Source organism: Podarcis pityusensis, assembly GCF_964106645.2.
Source record: "Podarcis pityusensis genome assembly, chromosome: 6".
In the NCBI taxonomy this organism is placed as follows: Eukaryota; Metazoa; Chordata; class Lepidosauria; order Squamata; family Lacertidae; genus Podarcis; species Podarcis pityusensis.
In genome coordinates, this window is record NC_138030.1 from 29,235,863 (window position 1) to 29,257,260 (window position 21,398).

The following is a 21,398-nucleotide window of genomic DNA, read 5'->3' on the forward strand; positions in this document are numbered from 1 at the left end:
ATATGATGCCATCTTTCTTACTAAACATTACTAGCACGTACCGAGCCTTCAAACTCAATGTGTACAGAATGCTAAAAAACATTATCAGTTTTTGAGAAGTTAGAAACAAAACCAATGTCTTACAAGATTACATATTTTTCATCCACTTCGAAGGAGCTCAAAGCAGCGTTTTCCCCTTTGTTATCATAATATTGTGAACTAATGACAGGACCGGGGAATCATTACCAGCCTGAGGGCCACAATCCTTTCTGGGCAACCTTTCAAGGGCAGTCAGTGGGGGCTGGGCCAGAGGCAAGACTGGGCAGATCAATGAATGTTAACTTCACCTCTCTCTATTCTCCATCCAGGCAAGCACAAAGCATCCCAAGAGTTGAAGGACATATGTCAGGCAGGCAAAAACACTCAGTGTGAAAACAGGACCAGTAAGGTATGGTCTATGGAGAAGGAGTGTGGCCACAACAATGGTTCTCAGATGTTTCTGATGTACTTTGCCCCCATCACTGTTATTTTTTAGATGGTAGGAGAAATTATATTCTGAAACTGAAAAATTCTTCAGTAGGGTGTGCCAGCCATGGGACCTGACTGAAATCACTTGCACTTGACACTTGGCTTTGGCACAGTGGAAAGCTGCTCTTGTGGTTAGTAATGTAAAACAAGTGTGCCTATTTTCATCTGACAAATGTTGAAAGAGACAGGCATCTGCCTGCAGCAATGTAGCCAAGGAAGGCAACAAAAAAGATCCAACGGTGATCTCCCTCTGCTTAGGAGGTGCTCTGTTCTGCCAGAGTAACAGGGCGTCTCTGAAAGGCTAGCATGAGAGGGATTCAAGTTTGCACCGGGAAATGTTGCTTTGCACAATTAAAGTGGATTTAAAGCTGCCACTGTGGTACAATAAATCTGCTTTAGGAAGAAAAAAGCCCAGACCTTGGTCAGGAAAGTGCATGGAAGTCGTATAAATGTCCCCAAAACAAATCAGATTGAACGCTTAAAAAAAAAGATGGATATAATCTAACCTCCGCATATGCTTTGTGCAAACAAATCAGGATACTTACAGAATAAATTGGTTATCTGAAGGAACCCTCACCAGCATGCCTTTAAAAATAAATAAGTAAAAATCAACAGGTAAAGCCTTTTCCCACATGGAAATGCAAAACTGTGGGAGATGTTACCTGCTGAATTTCATTCTACCAGGCAGCTACAATGCTGGGGCCCTGCACAGCGGTGCAGTCAGGTGATTGTAGATTCCAGTCTTAAAGGGTCTTAAGGTTAGATGCTTTAGATCTAAGGTTAAATCCCTTAGATTTAGCCACATATTTCAAAGGGCCCTCCGTTTAGGGCTCTGCACTGATCCGAAAACCCTAACGTGGCGGTTTCCTGGGCAGCAGCGGAGCCTGAATTGCAGCTGATGCCCGTTATATCCGGGTCGCCTGAGAAAGCGGGCGGCGGACGGCCAGGTCTGGATCGGAGGCAGTTTCCCGAGTCGCCCTCTCTCCACGCCTTCTCCTTTGGCCGGGGAGGCTTCCGGGCCTGCGCGAAATGAGTCTGGGGTGTTTCTCCAGACGGGGCGTCGCCAGACAAGCGCCGATGGGCCATGTGCCGGCGGGTCCCTCCCCCCGGGCCTGGAGAGGAGGGTCCGGGGGCGGCTCCGGGGGCGGGGCAGCGGCGGGCGGTGGCTGCTCGCTCGGCTGCCCGTCCGCCCGGCCGGGGGCTTCTCGCTGCGCGTCCCGGCTCCACTCCAGGCAGGCAGGCAGGCGGCGGAGGCGGCGGCGCAGTAGCGGCGGCGGCGGCGGCTAGCCGAGGAATGCGCTGAAGATGGCGGCCGGCCGGAGAGCTCCCAAGAGCGGCTTGCTGGAGCTGCGGGCGCCGGGCGAGCAGTGGCTGCGGGTGCTCGTCACCCTTTCCGACGACTTCTTGAGCGTCAGCCCCAGCAGCAAGGGCGCCGACGAGCCGCTGCAGCCGCCGCCCAGCCCCGTGCAGCTGAATGGCGGCGAGCCGGGCGCTCCTGTCCCGGACTCCGTCGCCAACATCAAGCGCACCGTGCGGATCGTCAAGCAGGACGTCGGAGGGCTCGGCATCAGTATCAAAGGTCAGGGGCGAGGGACGGGACGCGGGGCAAGAGCCAGCCCACCCGGTGGCTCGCCAGTTTGAGCAGTTTCGCTTTTCCCGCCCCACTCTTCTCGCTCTCAACCTGCTGTGCGCCCCGGGCGCCCGGACAGACTTGGGAACGAACCTGCATATCTCTCCAGAGCCGAGTTTGGCTCCGCCGGCTGCGGGAGTGGCTATTTTTGGGCACTCGGCAATCGCCTCGCCTCTGCCTTGCCCCTGCGGTGGCGGAGATGACACTGGGCAAACTTGAGTCGTGTGTTCGCCACTTCTGGGCTCTTGCAAAAATGTCCTTCGAAGTCAGTTTAAAAGGAAAAAAGCTCCGAGGGACCGGGGCGCATAAGCTTCTGGGGGAAGTCTCCATTTCAGTTCTGATGAAGCGCGAGGTATTAATTGCAACCGCTTCGGGAGCTGCTTAGCTGCTCCAAAGGAATTGGAACAGTGTTGAAGTTGGGAACGTGGTGGTAGGGACCTCGAGGAGTCTTGCATTCTTCCTGTAGGTCCAATCTAGGCATCTCACGAACGTGCTAACTGAACGTTTTCTAAGAATTTTATTGCACAACCAAGTGGAGAAGGCATTCTGTGTTGCTCAGAGTTTGCATGCTTCATTGGGAAGGCTGGTTAATTAATAAGTGACTTAAAAAAAAAGACCCTGTGAATTTGTATGAATTTGTAGTCTGCTGGACCAACATAGCTATCTGATCCTGATTGTTTTTAATTGTAGTATCAGTTGTGTTGTTTCTTCTCAATTTAGATTGTTGCAGAATACAAACAGAATTGTATTCAGTGTTACCCCTGCTCAGAGCAGATCTGTTGAAATTGATGAACGTGACTCATATATTTGTGTTAATTTCAGTGAGGCTACTGTGTGTAAAACACAGTGGGAGACAACCAATTGATTAGATTTACAAGACATCAGTGCTGCAAAAGCCTTTGACCATATAAGCAACAAAAATTGACTTGGCTGACAACTGAGCTTCCAATCTCAGCCACTTAGTACTGAATTTTATGTGGTATCTGAAGAGCCACTTCATAGAATGATCAGTTCCCACGCAGAGATGATTTACATGTAGGGTAAAAAAAACTTTGGGTGTGAAGTGACCCTGGCAGTGCAGTCTTCTACATGTTTACCAAGAAGTAAGTTCTGTTATGCTCACTGGGACTTACTTCCATGTATAGGACTGCAACCTGAATGACCTGAAAACTGTGTAGATTAACTTTGTGGCTGTATAAAATCCCAACTTTCTAGTAATGGGACTCCTCAGTGCTCAGGTGTAGAACATCTCTGTGCACTTTGGCTTCAGAAACTTTCAACACCCATGTATGTGCTTTACAGACACATTATGAACAGTCCCATCAAACGGAAGATGTCAGTTGTCTGATAATACCAAGCAAACTGGCCAATACTTACTCGCTACTACACGAGTCCAGCTTTGTATATGCAATATTCTCTTACCCTTACTAGGCTATTAGGAATCTAATAACATCTGAAGGGCCACAGGGTCCCCTACCCCACCTAAAGAACTGGGTAGTGTTCTCTGCAACCCTAGAAATGCCACGCAAGTGGAAATTCTGGGAGGCCTGAAGTTAGTTCTGGCGGCATTTTTGACATAACTGAAGTCCTCCCATTGTGACTACATGTGCCATGTGAGTTGATGCAAAGCTTTGCCCTCCATCACATACAGCTGCCTTGTCAACCCTAGCCTCTATTAAGGATTTGGGCTGCGAATGTGAACTCCTTTATTTTGGACTATGTCCCATTGTATCTCAGTGGGGCTTAACTCTTAAGTAGATGTGTACAGGATGGCACTATCAAACAGGTATGGCTAGATCCTGGAAAACCTCTTGTATGAAAAATGATGGTGTGAAAATTGAAACTGCAGAGAGATCTAGAAACTGAGACATTTGCCATATACAGTGGTACCTCGCAAGACGAATGCCTCACAAGACGGAAAACTCGCTAGACGAAAGGGTTTTTGGTTTTTTGAGTTGCTTTGCAAGACGATTTTCCCTATGGGCTTGCTTCGCAAGATGGAAACGTCTTGCAAGTTTGTTTCCTTTTTCTTAAAACCGTTAATACAGTTGCGACTTGACTTCGAGGAGCAACTCATAGCACGCGGTGTGGTAGCCTTTTTTGAGGTTTTTAAGGACTTTGGTGATTTTTGAAGCTTTTCCAAAGCTTTTCCGACACCGTGCTTCGCAAGACGAAAAAAACCGCAAGACGAAAAAACTCGCGGAACGAATTAATTTCGTCTTGCGAGGCACCACTGTACATTCTTTATTTCTTAGTTGTGTATTTACTGGTAGAGAATGCATGCCTGCAATTGGGCTAGATAGAAGCATACTTTTGCATCAGAAAAGTAGGCCATGTTCTCACATACTTTTTAGTTTAGGGAGTTCATTTCTTGTAGGTCTAGAAAGCAGCACAGGGACACTTTTACAAATCAAATATGCGTTCCAGTCACTGGAATTATAAATGTCAAAAATTCAAGTCTCACTTGTCAAAAGTGCCAAAGATGTAACAAAGGAAATTAGCATGATAGACAATTCCGTGAGTAATGGGAGATCCATGGGGGCATAAACTTGAAGATTCAGGACGCTTTGTTTGACCTTCAGAATTGGGGGAGACAGCACACCTTGTGGAGAAAGTGGGTCTCTGTTTTTTCCCTGCAATGGCAATTGTGTAAGGAGGAGATATATGACTACATCCATTAGTAACATTTTTATTTGGCCTTTAAGTAGCAATGTAAGGTGGAGGAGCCGACATTATTTAGGCTCATGCATCTGATGAACTAGGCTCCAATCTCAAAAATTTATATGCTGCAGTATATCTGTTTCTCTTTAAGGTGCAACAATGCATTTTGTTTTTGTTGCAACCAGTGAATGCAGCTGCTGCTCTGAAATCCATTTAGCAGCATTGAATGACTTGAATATCATGCAGGTTGAACTTCATGACTGCATGAGATCTACTAATCTGGATTTCTTAGCAGTGTGGTTGCTTAATGCACAGGTGTTCTCACTTATTATGTTGATACTTTCAATTAAAAGCTAAAATACAGTATTCGTGTAAAATTTAGACATGCATTTATATCCTTTAAAATAACTTGTGGACCCCATTGTTAAATTACATTATGCATGTAAAATTAGCATGCTATCTTTCTGTCTGAGGGGAGTTTTTTTGCTTTTCAAAATGAGGGTACATTCGAAACATGTAATACCCTTGACTATTGACTCAAAGCTTGTGTTCCTTCAGATATTATTGGATGCAGCATAGTCAAAGCTGCTGGAAGTTGGAGTCCAGCAACAGCTGAAGAGCCACAGGTTTTCCACCCTGGTCTTAAAGAGCTACTATTCTGTTTAGCTGGTACAGGGTAGTGACTCTGAGCAATATTCAAGTGCATTATTCTTGAGCTGCATGTCCACAGGACGCTTTTCAAATAATTTGAAACTTAAAATTATTTTTTTAAAAATTGCAAATAAAAATCAGCATTTTTTTCAACTGAAGCCAGTGGCTGCTAGGGTTGATTCATTGGCCCCTAATGTCTTAGGAGAGGGGATATTTTTGCATATAAATCTTTGGAATAAATGCATAATTCATTTATATGTTGCCCACAGCTTGGTACATTTGATTGCTGCAAACTACAGGGCACCTGTATGCAGCTGTTGCTGATCCTTTGATCTATAAACAAACTAATATAATTGTAGAATTGGTCCATGGGGCACAGTCTAGCGTGATAATCTTATAAAATACTGTGCAATATGGCATCTCTTAAAATGAAGCAAAAAACTGCACAGGTAACGTCTCTCTTCTTTCCTTTTACTAGTGTACCAGTTGGGGGTATAGAAGCCTTGCACGCCGAATATTTTGTTAAGCCATGTGTTGCTCCTTTCTACAGCAGGACTGGGAACCTGTGGCATTCTGGATGTTGCTGGGCTCCCATCAGCCCCAGCTAGAATGGCCAATGGTTAGGGATGACGGGGAATGCATAGGGTCTCCACTCCTCATCTTCATATTCTTTGAAATGCAACACCTGACTGTTTTTCTTTTTTTTGCTTTTACTTCAAGGTGGCCGGGAAAACAAAATGCCCATTCTGATTTCCAAGATTTTTAAGGGGCTGGCTGCAGATCAGACGGAGGCCCTGTTTGTAGGAGATGCCATCCTTTCCGTCAACGGTGGTGACCTCTCTGATGCGACACATGATGAGGCAGTGCAAGCACTGAAGAAGACTGGCAAGGAAGTGGTCTTGGAAGGTAAGCAGGCAGTATTGCGGGTGGGCTCAGATGTTGAGGATCCCTGCCCTTTTCACTTCTGAACTTTTACCATCAGGATCCTTAGTTCACTCTGTTCCTGTGCAGTGCACAGGTGAATAATCTTCCCAGTGATGCTCCCCAGGTTCACTGAAGCAAGGGCCAACCCAGAGGATGCGTGGTGGTGACTAATATTTTAAGATAGTTTAAATTAACAGAATGCTGGGGTGAAACAAGTGCTCTATACTACTTGCAATCACGCTAGCACATTTCTGTTCTGTGCCAGGAATGGGGACTCTCTTTCAGCCCGAGGGCCACATTTGCTTGTCAACAAGTGTCTGGGGTCCACATGCCAGAGGCAGGAAGGATGCAGAGCAGTGGATGTGACTTTTGAACCTTTGAACAGGAGTCTGTATTTCAGCTAAGGAAAAGTCTGAGCTTTCTGTACACACTGCCACATATCTCGCCATCTAGATATTCAAGAGGTATTTTTCCCCATTCAGTAACATACAGTGGTACCTTGGTTCTTAAACTTAACCCCAGAAGTCTCTTCCAAAACCAAGGTGCGCTTTCCCATAGAAAGTAATGCAAAATGGATTAATCTGTTTCAGAGTTTTAAAAACAACCCCTAAAACAGCAATTTAACATGGATTTTTACTATCTAACGAGACCATGGATCCATAAAATGAAAGCAATTGATGTACTGTACTGTCAAATAAATAAGACAGTATTGTAGATGATAAAAAAATATTTTTTCTTCTTCTTACCAGCACTGATAGTAGTCATTGTTTGGATGGGGGGCTTTTATACATTTCCGCAGTCACACAATCCATCAGTCAATAGCTGAACTGGGTTCCACACAGTCTCAAAAACAAATTAACCGAAAAAGCCTCAAAAACACAAACGCAAAATAAATAGCAAAAACAAAAGCTTCAGATACAGTGGTTCCTTGGTTCTCGAACGTAACCCATTCCAGAAGTCTGTTTGACTTCTGAAATGTTCAAAAACCAAGGTGTGGCTTCTGATTGGTGCAGGCGCCCAGGAAACAAAAGCCGATAACCACGTCAGATGTTTGGCTTCTGAAAAACGTTTGAAAACCGGAACACTTCCGGGTTTTTGGTGTTTGGGAACCAAGGCTTTTGAGAACCAAGTTACCACTGTATTCCAACCAGGTAGAAGCACCTGAACATGGCTGGTGAGAGGGGCAGAATCCCAAGGCCTGGATGGAGACTCCTGCAGAAATGCACCTCGTTCCCAGTCCCGAAGTTTCCCACTCCTGTCCTATACTGTGGCTCCTTTCCTGGCTATGCCAATATGCTTTGCAGAGATACCAGCTGTGTTGGAACACGGAGGCACCCGGGAGAATAGTCTTCACTGGCAGCTTGCCAGGAGCCTTAGGAACAGACCTAATCTGCCTGCAGATTGGCATACTGATCCCAGCTAAAAACACACGAATGTGCCAGCCTATCTGCTCACACTAGAAATTCGTGCTTTTATCTCCCTTAGCAGATTAATTGCAGGTGCTTGCTCTGTGATTCTCTCCCCGCTCTTCATTCCCTGCAACAAAAATCTGCCGACTCAACATCTTTGTGAGGAAAAAGTGCAACTCTGGGCTATGTCTCTTAAGCCAACTTGAAGTTCAGCCTTTGTTAACTGCCGAAATCCAGATTTAGCTCTGGAGTCACTTGACGACAGCAGATATGTATTTCTCGTCTCATTTTAGTGAGGGTTTGAATCCTGATGCCTCTCTCTAGCTCTGTAACAGTACAAATCATTGTAGATTAGCATAGCTGGTTGTCCTAAGAGGAGTGAATGGCTACAGTAAGGCGCTTCTATCTCTTTGAAGGCAGGACAAGATCCCAAGTAGAACCGAGATTACTTTTATGTAGAAACATATTGAAAATCATGGTCTTGGCTGCTGTCCTGAGCTTTGAAGTAATCAGAAGATTAATCTTCTAGTTAGTAACTTGATGGGGTTTGATTGTCCGGTAATGAAAGAATATATTGTAGCGTCTCTGTTCTGGACATCTGGAGTTTTATTGATTGGAGACTCTGTAATCTGGAACAGTAAAGAGGTGAAGGAGAGACCCTTCTGAGTCTGTGTTTTTTCCAGATGTATTAGTCTGTCTTTCCTATCGACCAGGAGGATAAGTCTGGTATTGGCTTCATTTCTGCAAAGTCCTCTTGTTACCTGAGGAAACCCAAACAGGTTATAGATCATGTTCAACGGAGATGTGAATTGCCACAAACAGTTGCAAATATCTGAAAAATGAACTCACTGGCTCAAATATATGGGTCTGCTGGCTTTTCCCTCTCCCCTCCTTGTGTATTGCACATGCCCTTCCTTTTATTTATCACTTAAAATAAATTTTGGCCTGGTTCGCCTGTCACACTGAGCAAAACCATGACTTAGCACAAACATTCCTTGGTTGTTTCATTGCAGCACCAAGCTGAGCTAAGCTATAGTTTGGCATGGCATGTTGTCTGAACCTGGGCTTATGGTTTAGCTCTCTCCATGCTGGCCACAAGCTGTAACTAAGGTTCATGCTTTGACTTGTTACTTGTGGTTAGTATAGAGAGAGCTAAACCACAAGCCCACGGTCAGACAATACGATAAGCCAAACCATGGCTTAGTTCAGTTTGATGCAGCAACAGAACAACAATCAAGGGGCGGCCACAACTACCTCCCTATTTAACCCCCACACTTGCATGCTTGCACTAAACCATAGTTTGGCTTAGCCATAATATCCAGACCTTTGTTTAGTTGTCAGATATCTGGGAAAAGTCTGTGAAAAGCCTGAATGCAATCAAACAAGGGAAGCAAAAGCATTCTGAAGAACGACGATCTTTAAGGATGTTACAGTGGTACCTCGGGTTAAGTACTTAATTCATTCTGGAGGTCCGTTCTTAACCTGAAACTGTTCTTAACCTGAAGCACCACTTTAGCTAATGGGGCCTCCCGCTGCCGCTGCGCCGCCGGAGCACGATTTCTGTTCTCATCCTGAAGCAAAGTTCTTAACCAAAGGTACTATTTCTGGGTTAGCGGAGTCTGTAACCTGATGCGTATGTAACCCGAGGTACCACTGTATTTATTTTTTTGTTGCATTTATATGCCACCTTTCCTCCAAGGAGGTCAAGGCAGAATACATGGTTTCCCCCCTCCTCATTCAATCCCCACATCAACCCTGCAAGGCAGGTTAGGCTAAGAGGTAGTGACAGGTCCAAAATCACTCTGTGAGCTTCATGGCCCAGTGTGGGTTTGAACCCTGGTCTCCCAGGTCCCAGTCTGACACACTACCCACTGCACCACACTGGCTTTTCATGGAGGATAAGGCTACCTGTGGCTACTAACTCTCATGGTGATGTTCTGCCTCCAGTGCCAGAGGCACTATGCTTCTGGATACCAGTTGCTGGAAATCACAGGAGAGGAGAGTGCCGTTTCCCTCAAGTCCCACTTGCAGGCTTCCCATAGGCATCTGGTTGGCCACTGTGAGAAGAAGATGCAGGACTAGATGGTCCATTGGCCTGATCCTGTGGGGCTCTTCTTATGGTCTTATCTCTACTGGATGGGTCTGATGTGAGTTGTAGACCAAACAATTAATGGACACTAGATTAGGGAAGGATGATATAGAATAGTTAGCTCACTCATCGTTGCTGCCCCTACAGTTGTGGTCCTGAGGTTTAGAAATTGTGGCCAGCTTCAAACCATGTTTTTGAAAAGCCAACTTTCCGTCATGTATAGCTTTAGGGCGGTCTTTGGTACCCGCCCTCCTCAAGAGGAGACCCACTGAAGTCAATGGACATGGCAAACTTAGGTTTGTTCGTTTCAGTAGGTCACCTCTTGAGTTGCAATTAGTTCATTTCCACCCTAAAGTTTGTAGAGAGAGGGGGAAGTCTTTTTCTAACTTAAAGGATCATGTTGCTTGCCATAACAGCTCTCAATATTTAGACATTTTTTTGGTTTTGATCTAATGCTGAACGGTATAATTTAAAATTCTCAATTCAGAACCCTCTATTCCTTTTATTAGTATTCTTTACATTTGGGTGACTAGTTTATTGTTGCTATGGTGACCGGAAGTGCTTAGCAATTATTGGTTTTCTTTGTAATGCTGTGTGGTGCTTGTTTGCTTATACCTCTAAATATTAAAAAAAGGGGGGGGGAGTGGTCATTCAATGGATTTCCTGCTAAGCTGGGATGTGATTTTTTGTTGCCCAAGAAAAAAGGAAATTTAATGTAAGAAGAGAGAGACTGGGAAGAATTTCAGCTTGCCAGATGGAATGCTCCCCTTCTCCTCTCCCTGCATGCTGTTCTGGGGGGGGGGGTCCTCTGATCTCTGCCAGAGCCAATTTGGGGTGCATGCAGGGGGTGAGAGGGGGAGAAATCCCCATTGTGCTAGTGCAAGTCCTTTAATCCAGCCCATTGGGCTGTTTCCAATGTTAGTCCTACTCAGAGGACACCCACTGAAATTAATGGGCGTGACTAATTCAGGTCCACTAAATTCTCTGGGTCTATTCTGGGTAGAGTTTTGCTGGAATCACCCCTGTGGCTCCAGTCCTTGTTTGGCCTTGTAGCTCCTTGTGTGTCTCCCTCGCCCAAGGTTTCTCCCTTGGCCTTGCCCTTACATTTCAAGCTCACCGGGAGGGATAAAACAGTGTGTGAGAACAGGGAACACAGTGTGCCACATCCTAAACTTCTTGAAGGAAGGTTGAACAGGACAAAAATAAGACACACGCTGCTAATCCCATTTCCATCAATAGAACCTTTTAATTTGAGATGTCATGTATACCTAACAGTACTTGGAGGCATTCGACAAAGCAGTCTGTCTGTGCCTGTGAATATCTTGACAAGTATCTAAAACAGTTCCTTCTCCTATCACAAACCACCAGGCATAGATCCCCTTCTTCCATGGCACTGTCCACTTTGATTATGATGAATAGGCAACTGATGAATGTCCAGGGACTTGAGAGAACAGGATGCAGGACTTGGTGGAATTTGTTCTGGCAGGGCGACATGATGCTCCCTAGCCTTTGTTCAGCTCCTGTCATGTCCAGCTAGCATGGCCAGTGGTCATAAGTTATGGAAGTCAGATTTCAACAACTGGAAGGCACCACGTTGGCTATTTCTGAGTTACACATTTTTGGTGCTCACTAGGGTGTTAGTGTGAAGATCTCATAATGTTCCAGGAGGTGGGCGGAGAACTGAGAACTTGCTGTGTTTTGTTTATTTTGTTGTCTTGAAACTGAGAGCGCGAGGACTAGAAGGGGCAATTTGCAGGAAATTGATCTTTCTGTTTCCACTTAACAAGCAAGAGGTTGCTCTGAAAGGGTCTGCTTTTACACGGGCTTTGAGGAAATCACAACACATTCTTTATCGTATATTGCATTGCGTGGTTGTGGCTCTTATTTGTTTCATTTAATGTAGATTTATGTCAGGTTTGTTATGGCCTGTGGTTGAACAAATAAACTTCTAAAAATGTTATATAATAGCAAATAGTAAAAAAAAAAATTGTTTTATGTCTCCAGGGCTCTTTTGCTGAAAGGAAACTTAAGTCTGGGAGGCAGCTGGGAAGGTGTGATAGGTTTCATTTAACAGTACCATACTGGTACTGGTCACTTTGCCCTGCTTCAAAAAAATTATCTTGAACTACTGGGAAGATATCAGTTAGTTGGCATAATCTTGTTGCATGTAGTTAACATTATTTGCACATCACGTTAGTTAATAAGACCACACCTACATGCAGTTGTTTGCCACATTGCATTTATTTTACTGGTAACTTTGTGAGTGATCTCCAGGGCAAAATACCGTATTTTTTGCTCTATAAGACTCACTTTTTCCCTCCTAAAAAGTAAAGGGAAATGTGTGTGCGTCTTATGGAGCGAATGCAGGCTGCGCAGCTATCCCAGAAGCCAGAATAGCAAGAGGGATTTCTGCTTTCACTGCGCAGCGATCCCTCTTGCTGTTCTGGCTTCTGAGATTCAGAATATTTTTTTTCTTGTTTTCCTCCTCCAAAAACTAGGTGCGTCTTGTGGTCTGGTGCGTCTTATAGAGCGAAAAATACGGTACCTCAAGTAAGTCTCAGAAATCTTACAGCTGAAATATCTTTTTTAAGTGGAATCCATTTCTGACGCCCCCCCCCCCCCAGCCTCCTTTTCAGTCACACTTCTGCAAAACAGACAGGCTGTTGTGTAATTAATCAGTTGCCCAGTTAAATCTGCATATAAATTAAGCTGATGATGGGGAACCAGATATCGATGGAATGCTGCTCCCATCATTCCTGACCATTGGCCATGTTGGCTAGGGCTGATAGGAGTTTTGGGAGCCTGATGAACATTTGGAGGGCACCATGTTGACTACCCCTGATATTTCCATCAGTTTGTGTTGGGGCAAGGGGTACTGCTACTGGGTGGGTGAAATCCTAGGCACCCCAAGGGATCATCATGCCCTAAGGTCCACCTCACATGGTGGTTCACTGCAGCAACAGCTGTTTTCCCAGAACCAGGCCTTAATTTGTGAGGGACAGTTGTGGTTTTTAATCCCCTAGGGCATCCATTTCAAATATTTGCAGAAGTGTTTGCAAGCAATGCTGGCTCAAAAACCTTGACCATTTTTAAACTGGACATGGAGCTGTTTGTTCATCCCTACCAGTTACCTTGGCTGCTCATCACCCTTCCTAAAGAGATCTGTATACATTCTGGGTCTTTGCTAGACTCTCCTGTCTATTTCTCCTATTCTCCAGTTTGTAAGTTATTCCCCTCCCCACTTTCCAGTCTCTGCTGAGTCCAAGCTGATTTTAGCTGTGCTCAGCCATTTCAGCTGATTAGCTGCGTTTCCCCTCCTCCCTTGTTTTTGCTTCTTCTTTCCCCAAAGCCCACAGAACCACACATAGCTTTGTGGAATGTGCTGCTCTGCCTTGCCGATCTCGTTGAGTTTTATAACCTAAAGGGAAACACAAAACCCCTTTCTTTCGGACCTTGCAAGCATTGCTTCATCAAGCTGCTAGCTGGGTACAACACTTTCTTTGTTTCTCTTTTATTTCTTAGGCAAAAAGAAAAATGAACTTTAAAAAAAAAGCCCCAAGTTTCTGATCCAAAAGTAAATTAGAAGAGATTTAAATAGAATTGTAGAGTTGGAAGGGACCACAAGGGTCATCCAGTCTAACCACCTTGCAAGGCAGAAATCTTTTGCCCAATGTGGGGCTCGAACCCACAAACCTGAGATTAAGTGTCTCATGCTCTACTGACTGAGCTGTCCTGCATCCTGGAGAGTTTGTAGGAGGGCTTGTCCTAAATGGCTAAAAATGTCGTGAACCTAGAAAGCTGCTTTATACTGAGTAAGACCACAGCCAATCTAGCTCAGTATTGTCAGCACTGGGAGTGAGGAACCTTTGGCATGCCAGACCTCCCCATTTGGTCCGCCAGGATACCTGCCCTACACATATGATTTCAGGTATGGGGGCAGGAAGAATCCTGGCTCAGCTGAAAGGGTATTTGCTGTCTTAACACCGCAATTTTCTTGCCAGCCCAACCAACCACTGCAGCAAATTTCTTGCTATCAGTATGCCCATTAGTCAGGGCCTGTGTGTGTGTGTGTGTGTACATTGCACAGTTATCCCATAAAGGTAAAGGTAAAGGGGCCCCTGACCTTTAGCTCCAGTCGTGATCAACTCTGGGGTTGCGGCGCTCATCTCGCTTTATTGGCCGAGGGAGCCGGCGTACAGCTTCCGGGTCATGTGGCCAGCATGACTAGCCCACTCCTGGCAAACCAGAGCAGCGCACGGAAATGCCGTTTACCTTCCTGCCGGAGCGGTACCTATTTATCTACTTGCACTTTAACAAGCTTTTGAACTGCTAGGTGGGCAGGAGCTGGGAGCGAGCAATGGGCGCTCACCCCGTCTCGGGGATTCAAACCGCCGACCTTCTGATCGGCAAGTCCTAGGCTCTGTGGTTTAACCCACAGCACCACCCGCGTCCCTCAGTTATCCCATAGGAGATATAATTGGACACATGCCCTGATCCCTAAGTGTTGCATCCCTAGTTATGGCATAAGGAAGGAGAGCCTAAGCTGAATGTAATTGTGGTCTTTGCAGTTCACCTATTCCCTTAGTTGGTGTTGTCTAGAAGCTGTGCCACAAATTATAAGCGATAGGTATGATAGCTCAAGCCCAGCACAGTAAAAAGAATGCTGTAAAGTGATAGCACATTCAATAGGCTGTGGGGTTAGGGAGGAAACTCTTCCATTTTGCCTTTATGTAGTTGTCTTTTGGAAACACTCAGTTATGAAAGTTGTATCAACTTAAAAATGTGAAAAGCCCATCTGATCTCCTGCTATCACAGGCTGTTACATTCTTGGGTGTTGCATAAAGCTGTGTGTGTGTGTGTATGTGTGTGTGTGTTTTTTTACGTGTTTACTTGGCACGCCTCTCTGGCTGAAGACTTAAGCTCAGCAACAGCCTTCTCCATCTCAAATACTTCCAGCTGTGCAGTTTTTGCATGACTGACCTGTGTATAGTCCTTGAAAGATCCCACCAGAGAAGAGATTGGTAACAAAAGGAAGACGAGGGAAAGTAAGTTAGAGACCTTGGATGGGAAAAAGAAATAAACAGCTGTGGGGGTTGCAGATTGGACAATCCAGGATGGCAGTAAATGGCGTCAAGCTTCCCACCTAGCTAAAGACTGGGCTGCCTTTGGGCTGGTTAACAACAGCCTGGAGTAGTTTATCAAAAGACCATTAAGAAGAGATGGAAGGACCATCTGATCTGGGATTCTGTTCCTAGAGGGACCAAGCAGATGCTTCTGGGAAGCCCACCAACAGGAAATGGGCACTTTCCTGTTAATGCAACAGCTATGATGAGTCATACCATCTCTGATCCTGGCAGTACTATGTATTGTGACTAGTAGCCATCAGTAGTCTTAGCTTCCACGAATTTGTCACCATGGGCATATTGATTCCTGCAGCATCTGACCACAGCACGCAGCTGTACAATGATGTGTGCTTTACTCATCATTTCCATTCAGTTGTGTGTGTAATAACACTTGCTTCACCACAGGGTTGGATGCTACAGACAGGTGCCATTGGGGGCACGCACACACACAAAGCAGGAAATTGATTCAAAATGGTTCTAAAGTCTGGTACTCTTCAGCTATCTGCTGTTTCCAGGTGCTTCACGAGTATTCAGTAATGTTTGCCAACACTCCTAAATATAAAAGAGGAAGATCTAGGCTGAAGCCTTGACAACCCTCGGTCACGCATCAGCTCAGTTCAGGCATTGCATCCAGCCATGGCTGAGGAGGTTGAGCTATACTCTAGTAGCGTTTTGTTTGAATTGATAAAACCACAGTGTGAGCTCAGCCAGCAAATCCGAATTGGAAACTATTATTTGTTCTGCCTGTGGCTTGGCATAATGTTTGAACTGATGAACTACAGCGATCATTCTTTCTCTGGAGGCTGCAGCCTCATGGATATAGAAGCGGGTTTTTTGGGACTTATGAAGCAGAGTGCTGAGAGGAGGGGAAACTAAACCAGATAAGCAGTGCTAACCCATGATTTCCCTCTTGTATTCTTGGAAACTGGGACTGTCGTTTGCATCCTGAACAATGGCTAGTGCAATCTCAGGTTTGGTATGAGGTCTGAATTGAGTAGCCAGACACCTACACATCACTAGAGCATGTTAAAAAAAGTAAAACTAATAAAGTTAAGGTATGTTAATATCCAGATTTTCCCTGATCTGTTCTTAAATTATGTCAGAAATAAAAAGATGTGGACTTTACTATACAAGGTTAAACACTCTGTTAGAGATAGATAGATCATTTATATCCCACTCTTCCTCCCAAAGGAATCCAGTCAATACATCTTAGCCTAACTCACATCACTGGCTTGTTGTGAAGATGAATTGGGAGGGGAAGAACCACATAAACTAGTCTGAGCAACTTGAGGATGGGATATATAAATGTAATAAATCAATAGAAAAAAGGAACAATGATTTGTTGTTAAGTTGCAATTTCATAATAATAAAGCAACACACCAGTAACACACCAGTACCAAAGTAGCTTCGGGTCATGCACAAGTATGCCGTTAACTCTTCTTCTCATTGATTAAAATTTGCCATCACCCAAAGATCAGCCAAAGCTTGAGATAAATACATCTACTCGTTTAGCTTGCAGACATACTTTTGGGACACAATGACTGTGCCTCCATTTGCTTTTTGTCCTGATCAGTTTACTCTATAGAGTGACATTAAATGCTTAATTTCCATCCTGGGAAGTATCCTAAGCAGTTCAATTGATGTTCTTTGTTTGCTGTGTTACGGCTTGTATTATCTCCAGAGCCACCCCTATTGATATCTTGGTAATTTATATGTAATCAGTTTAATTATCAGAACCATTCAATATGCCTAAATAAGAAGGCAGTGTTGGATGGTGGAAATCAGTCTTAATATTGAGGATCATTCCCGCCCCCCCAATAGCAGCTGGCTGGTCTGAACCTGTCGATGTCTCTTGTAATGCTGAACCCATTGTTATGGCAAAGAAGTATGCCATTTGGAGCAAATCCCCATAAAAATGGATTTATCTAGCGATTGGTTTGAACCATGTAACAATTACCACATGAAGCCTCCCTGTGCCTGTGATTACAACAATTGCTAAAAGCAGTTATGAGGAGCCTGCGGCCCTACCACCCCTGTCATCCCTGAATGTTGGCTGTCTGTTCTTGATGGATGTTGGAATCGAATAATGTCTGAAGGGACACAGATTCCCCAGTGACTGTAATTCTGCATCCAAGGGCTTTTAGCACACAGCCACGAGTTGATAGTTCTGACAGTGCGTCTTGTAATTGGGCCATGTAGCTTGAATGCAGTGTTGCTGGGCAAAGAAATATAGCGGCATGAACCTTCCCCTTTAGCGGGAGCTGATTTGGATTTGACAGAAGCAGTGGTGTGAGTCGGCCCGCACAAGATGGGTGAGAAAGTAAGCTATCGTGCCTCATCTTTTGTGAATCTGAACACGGCTGCCGAGTCTTAACTTTAGGCCAAGCAGTTTCTTTCAGTTTTCTATTACGGCAAAGCTGCTTGTATAATATTGCTAGAGTTAGCACAGTGGGGTGTCTGCCATCTGCTCTTTATAGCCTCTCATGCTTGTTCTCCCCCAGCCAGCCTCACCCACATGAGGGTTCCTCTCCCCCCAAACCTTAAACAAAACTGCAAGGGAAGAATATTGCATGCACAGAGAGGCACCGGGATTTGCCTCTTGGACAGCTGCTCCGGACAACTGAAAACTGGCAGTCTTCTCTGGTTTGATCTGTATTCGTGCCAAAGCGTAAAGAAAAGTGACAACACTGATACTGTACAGAGGCCTGCCATTTGCTGATATTCCCAGTCAAAACCTCTCAGATGGAAGCTGTCTGAAGCCTTTGCAGAGTTATAGGTTGTGCGAGAGACGAAACGAGGGTTCTGTGTGCTGCTCTTGAGAAGGAAACTCAACCTAAACAGCTCCATGACTTGGCTTTGCCAAGTGGCTCAGGAGGAGGAGGAGGAGGAGGAGGAGGAGGAGGTGGAGAAGAAGAAGAGTTTGGATTTGATATCCTGCTTTATCACTACCCGAAGGAGTCTCAAAGCGGCGAACATTCTCCTTTCCCTTCCTCCCCCACAACAAACACTCTGTGAGGTGAGTGGGGCTGAGAGACTTCAGAGAAGTGTGACTAGCCCAAGGTCACCCAGCAGCTGCATGTGGAGGAGCGGAGACGCGAACCTGGTTTCCCAGATTATGAGTCTATCGCTCTTAACCACTACACCACACTGGCTCTCCAAGGAAAGTTGCCCCTTGGCTGGGGTGAAACTGTCTGGATAGGTTTAAGTTGGGGGTTTTCTGCCTCCTGTTTTCTCACTCAGCCTGTTAGTCTCTGTGCCAGTTAAAGGGCAACTTGTACATGTGCATATGTTTAAATTAGTTAAACAGTGTGATCCTATCCTTACCTATTCAAAAGTAAGATACATTCACTTTGCATGGGTTTTATGCCCAGCTATGCCTTTCGACAAGGGGCGCGGGTGGTGCTGTGGGTTAAACCACAGAGCCCAGGACTTGCCGATCAGAAGGTCGGCGGTTTGAATCCTCGCGACGGGGTGAGCTCCCGTTGCTCGGTCCCAGCTCCTGCCAACCTAGCAGTTCGAAAGCACATCAAAGTGCAAGTAGATAAATAGGTACCTCTCCAGCGGGAAGGTAAACTGCGTTTCCGTGCGCTGCTCTGGTTCGCCAGAAGCGGCTTTGTCATGCTGGCCACATGATCCGGAAGCTGTACACAGGCTCCCTCGGCCAATAAAGTGAGATGAGCGCCGCAACCCCAGAGTCGGTCACGACTGGACCTAATGGTCAAGGGTCCCTTTACCTTTACTATGCCTTTCGACAGGATTGCAGCCAAATATGGACAAATGGGCTGCTTTATTTTTTTGCATTTACACCCCACCTTTTTCTCCAAAGAGCTGAAGGTGGTGAACATGGTTCTCCCCCTCCTCGTTTAATCCCCACAACAACCCTGTAAAGTACCCATATTTTTCGCTCTATAACACGCACCCGACCATAACACGCACATAGTTTTTAGAGGAGGAAAACAAGAAAAAAAAATATTCTAAACGAAGCAGTAGATGTATGAGTTTTGTGGTTCATGCTGTGGCCACAGACATGTGATCTGACAGTGAGTTTGGAGTAGCCCAATGCAAAAATCCTGAGGATCCATGTGGATCCATGCTTTGTAACCACGTTTTTGCGCCACTGCAGCCCCAGGCAACAGTGGGTGCGTGATTTTTTTGGTGCAAGGTGTAGCCATGGACATGCTATGTGATCTGATGGTGAATTTGGGGTGACCCAGTGCAAAATTCCTGAGGATCCATGTGGATCCATGCTTTGTAACCACATTTTAAGTGGGGAGGGAAGGAAAAGCACTCAAGGGACAAGGAGACGCGTGGGGTTGTGGAGAAGGATGCTGCTAATAATGCCGAAGAGGGGTTTAAGGGAAGAAGAAGCATGCGTGGGGTGGGTGGAGAAGGATGCTGCTAATAATGCAGGAGAGGGGTATAAGAGGAGAAGGCTCCTCTCCTCTCCCACTTTGCTCCTTTAAAGCAAGCAGGATCTGCTTTTCTCCCTCCTCCCCGCTCATCCCCGGCTTAGCAAGCTGAAAAACTTTGCTGCTATGTAGCGAGCTGAGTGAGGAGGAGAGAGGAACAGAGAGCCTGCTTGCTTTAAAGGAACCAACTGGACAGGAGCCGCTTACACTCGTGTAAGTGGCTCCTCTCCTCTCCCGCTTTGCTCCTTTAAAGAAGCAGGCTCTCTGTCCCTCTCTCCTCCCCACTCAGCGGCTCTTCTCCTGCTTTGCTGTTTCAAAGCGAGCCACGGAGGAGGGAAGGAAGGGGAACCATGGATCCTCTGCTCACGACTGCAGCAGATCCCCCCCGCCACCCATAGGCATTCCCTCTATAACACGCACAGACATTTCCCCTTACTTTCTAGGAGGGAAAAAGTGAGTGTTATGGTGCAAAAAATACGGTATGTTAGGCTGAGAAGCAGTGGTTGGCCCAAAGTCACCCAGTGAGCATCATAGCCGAGTGGGAATTGGAACCCTAGTCCTAGTCTGACATTCTAACCATGGATGGCTGCCTGGACAAGGAGTGCCATTCATAGCCTTGAGTCATAGGTATTGAAGAAGCTGGACTGTGTGCACAGTCAGATGAGCTGGCTGGAAGGGAGAATCCCAATCTCTAGTGTATAGAATCATTGAATTGTGGACTTGGAAGGGACAATGAAGGACATCTCGTCCAATGCCCTGCAATGCAGAAATCCTTTGCCCAATATGGGGCTTGAACCCACAACCCTGAGATGGAGAGTCTCATGCTCTACCAACTGAGCTATAGAGTATAAAAGCCAGAGTAATAAAAAAAAGCCATTAACTAGTATGCTTTGGAGTAAATTGCCTGCTGCTCTTGCTGCAGAATGTCCTGAGGTCTTTTGAGAAATTCAGGTTGTAGTTTTTTGTGTTTTTTAAAGCCTTTTGAAGCATAACTGTGGAATGGCCAAGGGAAAAAAGCCTCTTTTGTTCAGAGGCTGTGTTACAAAGGAAGCTGTCTTATATGAGTCCTACCATTGGCCCGTATAGCTTGGTGTTGCCCACACTGACTTGCAGCAGCTGTTCCAGGGTTTCATGCCAGAGTCCCTCCCAGTCCTGCTTGGAGATGCTGGGGATTGAGAGGGCCTTCTGCATGCCAAGCAGGTGCTCTACTCCTGAGCTACTGTCCTTCCTCTTTAGTTTGCCCAAGAAGATCGTGCCTTTTTTTGCACCACATTTATCTATGAATCCTGGGTGGAACATTGGCCAGATGGTATTTGGTCATGGACATATATAGATTAATAGGGATATTTATGGTGCTCTTCCACCCATTTCCTGCACAGCCATAATTTGCATAATTCTCTGTACAGGTACTGTGTGTACAGCACAAAATCAGCATTAAGCTTAAGAAAAGCAAACGCCCCCTTCAGGTGTGCAGATTAACTTCAGGTGTGGGCGGATGGTGATGGTGGGGTTTGGGGATGAGTGTGCCAGCTCTGCTTCTCCATGTCTTTGTCCCCATTGCCCTTCATGAGTTGGACAGTGACTGTGTGAACGGTGGAGCCTCTTGTGCTCTTGAAGGCTTCCCATGCATATTAGAGTCCTGGAAAATCAGGGTTCTAAAATGCACTGGAAGCCTAAATGAGTAGAAATGGTTCTTTGCTTCACACAAGCTGGCTTCCAACTCCAGGAAGGAGGTGAGAACCACAGCTGGGAGCAGAGCTTGTCGCCTCCTGTCTGCCCCCACAACTTGCATGCTAAGTTAACCCAAAATCCTTTGTCTCGCTGTTTCCTCTAGTCTGGAGGGGCTTGTGATTTTAATTTTAATTTTTTATAATACAGAGACTGTTTACCAACGACAAACGCATGCGCACCAGAAGTAGCAACCACTCTTCGAAATTTCCTTGCAATGCTCTCTCAAAAAACTATTATCATTCTCCAGCCTGAAGCTCCATCGGG

The 21,398-nt window shown here is 45.6% G+C and overlaps 1 protein-coding gene across 1 annotated transcript in view; it reads left to right on the forward strand.

Annotated features, from left to right (window-relative positions):
- Window positions 1-1,685: 1,685 nt before the first annotated feature.
- Window positions 1,686-21,398, forward strand: part of SNTA1 (syntrophin alpha 1) — a 59,759-nt gene continuing 40,046 nt past the window's right edge. Inside the window, exons 1-2 of the mRNA XM_081010274.1 lie at window positions 1,686-2,086; window positions 6,170-6,355. Of these exons, the coding sequence (XP_080866400.1) occupies window positions 1,813-2,086; window positions 6,170-6,355 (460 nt within the window). The 5' untranslated portion in view covers window positions 1,686-1,812. The remainder of the gene's footprint in view (window positions 2,087-6,169; window positions 6,356-21,398) is intronic.